Below are 7,011 nucleotides of genomic sequence, written 5' to 3' on the forward strand. Positions count from 1 at the left end.
TGGGACAACATAGGATTGGATGATGTATGTATGTATTTGTAAATTGAAAACCTAACTACTGTATAATAAATATTTTCTTTATGAGAGTGCCTTGATAAATGAATGTGCTATACAAAATAACTGAAGAAATTGAGCAACTGCACCTAGCATAGTATCTTAACACTACCACTATATGCACACTGTTTTATAAATCACTGATGTATTTCATATATCCCTAGGTAATGGCACAAATATAACTGGGTGCATTAAGTGCTCATTACACAAATGTTCTCCAACTCCCTCCCTATCCAGTGAAAAAAGGATGATGGACTGCAGGAGGACAACTTCAGCCTGCAGTTCACAAGGTTCCTTTCCAGATAAGCATGAGACCACACCAGCAACAACAACAATGCTTACCAAATACATAATTACTATCATATGCAACAACAACATTGCTTACCCGATGCATATTTACTATCACACATAGAATTACACAGTACTGAAAGGCACCCTGAAATCTTTCTAGATAAAATGCATAGGATCCCTGGGGCTTGAGAGAACTATTAAAACCCATATATTCCCTGCATGTCATCAGAAGAGACTAAAATGAGCAGAAGAGATGGTTGAAAATACTGTACCTTTCTAAATGTAAACTTTTAAAAAAAATGAGATGGAGAACTCTACTTCTGGATTCTACCACATCAAGTTAGTAGGAACCAGCAAAAAAATTTTTTTATAAATAAAAAACTTAATTAAAATAAGAAAAAAGATACAGTATTGCAGTACATGTGGGCTAAGGCTACATATGCCTTTCCCTACATAACACATACGTCTACTTCTGGGTGAATAGCTGAACGGCCTCGAGCAGAGCATCTGTGTGAGGATCCGGGACAACTGCCAGCCATGCCAGCACAGCTAAGCCTGTTCTCGCAACACAAAGCCATCTCCACCACTCCACAAACTCTGCAACCTGATAACACGGACAATTAATAAAAGTTTCTCATTCTTATTCTAAGCAAATAAACTAAGAGAATTATGTAAATATAATGACAGATTTTTTTTTTTTTTATTCTGGTTTCGTGAATGTAAGTGCCCCCCATTTTGATGGGGGCATCAATCATCCACTCATTTGACTTACTGGTACCAGCTTTGAATACACTAAGTGATAAGCTAAATGGGATCATATAATCCAGAGAATCATGTACAGTACTACTGTACATACAGTATGTAAGCATTATGTGAATAATAAAGCTCAACCATCCCACTGGTTTAAACCCTTATGGGTCACATCCAGTTGGAGTACCTTAACCCACTCACCTGCTTTTCTGTGAACATCTGATCCTGATATCTATCAATACCAATAAGTACATTCTCAGTTCTTACAGCCACAAGGGACAGCACTAGTGATGAGATGTAAAAGGCTGGAGTCCAAGGTATCTTAATTCCATGACCGGAGAACACACCTAAGCCAAGCAGGTCATGCCTGAAAATGACAGTTAAAAGCAAGTTCTCCCTGGTCTGACATAAATGTTACATAGACTCTCTTTTGAAAGTTAAAGGTACTAAAAAAAAATCACACTTTGCCTGGGTGATAAAATCATAAACATATTCACAATATATTACTAAAAATTTAAGTATAATATAGATATCACTACAGTATTTGTTGATATGCTATGTAACAGCAGTACCATTATGTCAAACAGACTATGCTCATCTGAAATAAATGCAGTACAACACTGTGTCAGTATACACTGCACTGACAACATAAAGAAAATGACGGTGTTTTGCTAGACATACCTAGGCCGTGGGGAATGGAAACAGTCTTAACAACCCTTTCAACACAGAGATGAGTTTTTACAGTTTATTCTGGTTAACATCAATATTTAACTTTGTTAAAATGTCCCTAGGTTGTAGGGTACAGACACCCCTTATATAGGGGTTTGTTATGGTGGAATTTTTTTTTTTTTGTTTACTGGAAACTTAACTTGTACCAACACAAGCTTAAAAAAAAAAAAAAAAAAAAAAAATCCAACAATTGATGGAAACTTTTGTGAGTAAAGATAACTCCAATGTGCCATAAGACTTGTATTAGCACACCACTAAAGTTTCCAATACTTCAAGGATACAACATAATGATATTAGAGGTATCATATTCAATAAACAAAAATGTATAATAGTGGTCCTTATTATATGACAGGGACAGGATGTGCTTTGATATATCACAACTTTTTTCACATATGTACTGATGATGGATGGATGGATTGCTGTAAATTGGGAACTGGCATATCAGCTTTACAGTTAGCAACAAATCTTTCAATGACAATATATCTGTAACTTTTTAGGACATTAATAGGAGCAACAAGCATATATACAAAATGGAGACACATAATTAGGACTTTTCATACTTTTCAGCAACATACCTATCACATGCAGCCACAAAGCAAAGGGTTGTTAGAAATATTATCAGGGTATAGAAGACATGAGCCATCACAGGGGTGTAGATGGCAGCAAGGCCACTGGGTTTATCATCTAAGAGAAATATCTGAAAATATAAAGCACATGCAATATTCAGAGGTCACATTCTGTAGATCACTATTAATTATTATTATTATTATCATTATTATTATTATTATTTTTGGTCAATCTGTATATGGATAGGGTTATAAAAGAGATATAAGGTAGGGCAGTGGATGTTGGAGTGGTCCAAGTGAGAAAGGATAGTGGTTGGAAACTCCCTGTATTGCTGCTTGCATATGATATTGTGTTGTTAAGTGATGACGAAGGGGAGCTGCAAGGCTTGGTGGATGAGTTTGGGAAAATGTGTAAGAAACAGAATCTAAAGGTGTATGTAGGGAAGAGTAAAGTTATGGTCTTCAAGAGAAGTGAAGTCAGTGAATGTACAGTGAGGATGGGGGAGGAGGAAATGGAAAATGTGCGTGTGTTTAAGTACTTGGGTAGTGTGATGAGTAAGGATGGAAGTTTAAAGGGTGAAGTGATTGAAAGGGTACAACATGGAAGAAAGGTTGAAAGTTCCTTGAAAGCAGTGATTAGAAACAGGGAAGTGAGCATGGAAATGAAATAGCTACTACATGATAGTATTGTGATACCATCTCTAATGTATGGAAGTGAAGCTTGGACCTTGTTGGAGAGACAGAAGTCAAGAGTGAGAGCAGTGGAAACGAGTTATTTGAGAGGAGCATGTGGAGTCACATGGAGAGAGAGACTGACAAAAGAGGAAGTGAAGGAGCACTGTGGTGTGGATGTGAATGTGATAGGAACCATTAGGAGAAACACAATGTGGTGCTTTGGTCATGCAGAAAGGATGGAGAGTGAGAGACTGATGAGGAGAGTGTATGTGAATGAGGTGGAGGGGGGGAAGGGGAGACCAAGGATGAGATGGAGGGATGGAGTGGAGAGGTATATGGAAGAGGGGGGAATGAACTGGGAGCAGGGCAATGAAATGGCAGGGGACAGAGCGACATGGAGACGATTTGTTTGTGGCCACCCATTACGGGATTAAGGCGTCTGGCAATAGACAGATAGAAAAATAATAATAATAATTATTATTATTATTATTCTCCTTCACTCCTCATGGAGCAACACAGGATTAGATGATGATGAGGATAATTATTATAATTATATGACACTAAGTGTGAACTGAAGAGATTTTATGCAGCCTATATACCCCAGGGTGGCCTAAGGGGGGAGGGGCACAAATATCCATGAAGCAATTACACACTGAACAAAAATGCATTAACTCCAGTTTTCAATGACTGAGCACTCTCCGTATCCACATTAACATTAGGAAGTGTATTCCAGTGTTTAGTGAGTGACAACAGAACACCTAGAATAAGTAATGTATAATATGTAACACTATATATGGCTTGAGTTCTTAAGTTTAATGAACATCTGGACATATGGATTTGCTGAAAGATGGTAGAAGTTTAGTATGCAAAGAATGATCAACATTAGGAAATTTCTTACAAAATGGAGTCAGCAACCCAACAAGATGACGACGTTCAAAATGCAGACTGAGATCAGGCAACAGAAACCTAATCTGATTGAAATGTGATCCAAAAGCCTTAAGTTGGACTCAGCAACAGAGTCAAACAGGAAAGCGGTACTCAAACAAGAACAAAATAAATGAATAAAAGTAGTTCTGAATAACAGCATCATCTGAATACGTTTTCTACATTTTGGTAGGAGGCCAACCATCTATCCTAAGACAATGATGAAGCAAATGACCTTAGATGTATCTCGGAAGTAAATTTTTCATCAAAGCTGACCACCAGTAACTAAACAGAAGTGCATCCACTAATTACAGAATAACTGATTACAACTGCAGGATGCAAAGGAAGAAGTCTCCTACCCTTACTGATGATAAGATTGAGTTTTTTGGGGGTTTAAACTCATACCATACCCAAGTGATCATATCAACTAATAATATTTAATATTATAGAGTACTGGTGATGTGAATTCTCTTGACTGGAAAAGAAATGAGAGCATTTAAAGATGCATCATCAGCAAACACGACCATTTTTATTTAACTCCACATCACCTATCACTACTAATAAGGATGAAGAGCAGAGACCCATTTAAGGTGATTTGTGGTATTATAGCCCATGTGCATTTTCAAAAGGGATTGAACTGATCACCTACTTGCACTTGCATATAAATTCACTGTACAGCTGCAAACTTTACATTCATATAATGAAATTAATATTCTGTGTCATACTGTATTATACCGGTATTTTTAAAAATATTAAACATTTTATATATTCAACTAAGTGTAAGTTAAAGCCCAATCAAAACTTACCATGAGACAGTGTGCTACAGCTATTCCTGCCAGAAGGCCTTGACACAATACTGAGAATGTTCTAAAGCCACTTTGGAGGAAGACAGCATGAGAACTTCGTGTTGGAATCTGACTGACATCATAAAGGTCTTCATTCTTTTTCCGATTGACATCACAGCCTTGCTTTGCCACCACAAAACCATCCATCTCCTCCTTGAAGACTGTGTTAATAAGGCCAGAATGTTGAGCGGGAGGTGGGATAAGTATGAGACCTGGTGCTGACAATTTGCATACTTCCCCTTGCTTACTAATGTCAATTATATCCTCATCCATCTCCCTCAACTGAAGGCTAATATAAGATTCTTCATTGCCATTGCTCACTACTAATAGCTTTGATTCACTTGTCTTTTTGCTCTTCTTTTTCTTCTTTGGACTGACTTCTGAAGTTTCAGGTGACAGTGGTGGAGCTGAGGGCTCATAAAAAGAATTCTTACCAATCCCAGACTTCAGCTCTGGACTTTCTGCCACTTTCAATGACTTGGTCTCAAATTTGTCATTAAGAACTTGTGCTTTATTTGTGTTTGTAAGGGCTTTCATATCTGATTTTACACCATATGTACCAGCATCTTTTTCTTGTTCATGGTTGTATGGAGATTCATAACTCCCCTTAAGGTGCTGCTTTTCATCTGTTGCTTTCTGAGAACCTGGGTGTTTGCTTTTAACATCTGCCTCTTCAATCAAAGCAGAAAGTTTAGCAGCCAAGAGATCCGGGTCACTGTCAGAAATATTATAGTCATCTGCTGCATGCTCTTGTGGAGGCGGTAGATTGTTCTTCTTCTGCTCAGAGCTCTTGAAGTAATTCTTGTTCTCAGCAGCATCAGGTGGCGATTCCTTTCTACATTCTCTTCTGAAGCGAGGAGTCTTAGTCTTTGGTGAGTCAACTTCAACAGCCAAAGAGGTTTCGAAGGACTCCTTAGACCTAACCTCCCATCGCCGCCTTCGACTTCCGCCATTACTTCTTGCAGACTGTGTTCTTTGTTTGTCGTGTGACTCATGCATTGTTCTGGATACAAAAAAAAAAAAAAAAAAAAAAAAAAAGCTGTACTATATATCATATATGGTGCAATAGTGTATGAAAAGACTGAAAACTACAGTACCTCCAGCTTCTGCGCAATACAGTGCATTTACTCTTAACCTGACAAAGATCCCTAACCTTTTTCAGATCAGTTGATTACAAGTGGTGTCTACTCAGACTGGAGGGTCAATTTATTTTTACTGACTAACCAAATGGACTCATTCCAATCTCTTAACTATGACTCATCAAATTTTGCACAACCACAACTCAGTACTGGTATTATATCGAATGTACCAAAAACACACTAGCAACATTTATCTTCTGATATTGGTACCAGTGACACTCTTCAATTGGCACATAATAAGCAGGTGGTAATTCCTAAGTTGAAGTTGTGACAATATGAATTTACAATTTCATTAGAATGTAGGAGACATGAATAATGTGCAGCCTAAATTTCATATGGAAGTTATATCTCATTACCATCCAAATCCATTTTAAATAAAGACCCTCTATGACATATACAGGCTCTCTAAAAAACACAGCCACTCCAACAACAAATTTCTACCACCATTTGACAAGACTGGGCCAACGACGGTGGCGGTGGACTCATCACCCTGGTACACAAATCCATCAACTTTGCAGATACCAGTGCACACACAAAGTCACTTCTCCTCCCACATGACACCACAACAGAAATACAATCAATTAAAATATGCACTGGTAACAAATCACACATAATGATTGCTAACATACATTCCCCCCCAATTGTCCCCCACAATTACTCTCCACAGATAAACCACAACACTAACATACCCAGCATCATACTGGGTGGTGATTTCAATGCCAACTCGTCGGCCTGGCATGTCAACAATCCTGACACAGACAAAGGGCTGGTACTACAATCCCAGACAGATCATCTTTTCATACTGAACAATCTAGACCAACATACCCATATCCCATACCAAGCCCTCTTCCTCCCATCATCCCCAGACATCACCTTCTGCTCCCCAAACCTCGCCCCAACTACATTCTGGAGAGTGGTCAAACCCCTAGGTTCGGATCACCTCCCAAACATCATCACTACCAAAACCAGAATCACTGCAGCTGGCCACTAACACACATACTCTAATTATAAGAGAGCCAACTGGGAGGCCTTTGTAAC

General features: G+C 38.3%; 1 protein-coding gene across 1 annotated transcript; it reads right to left on the reverse strand.

The window, feature by feature from the left end:
- Positions 1–811: 811 nt before the first annotated feature.
- On the reverse strand, positions 812–5,833 carry LOC145409275 (uncharacterized). Its single transcript, XM_080279755.1, has 4 exons — positions 4,796–5,833; positions 2,400–2,521; positions 1,297–1,462; positions 812–949 (listed from the first exon to the last, which is right to left on the reverse strand). Exons 1-4 carry the CDS (start codon positions 5,831–5,833, stop codon positions 812–814), a joined length of 1,464 nt encoding a protein of 487 aa, XP_080135881.1.
- Between the last annotated feature and the right edge of the window lie 1,178 nt (positions 5,834–7,011).

The sequence above is a fragment of the Coenobita brevimanus genome, chromosome 80 (assembly GCF_032717465.1).
Source record: "Coenobita brevimanus isolate Jiangsu-jjx chromosome 80, ASM3271746v2, whole genome shotgun sequence".
Classification (NCBI taxonomy): domain Eukaryota; kingdom Metazoa; phylum Arthropoda; class Malacostraca; order Decapoda; family Coenobitidae; genus Coenobita; species Coenobita brevimanus.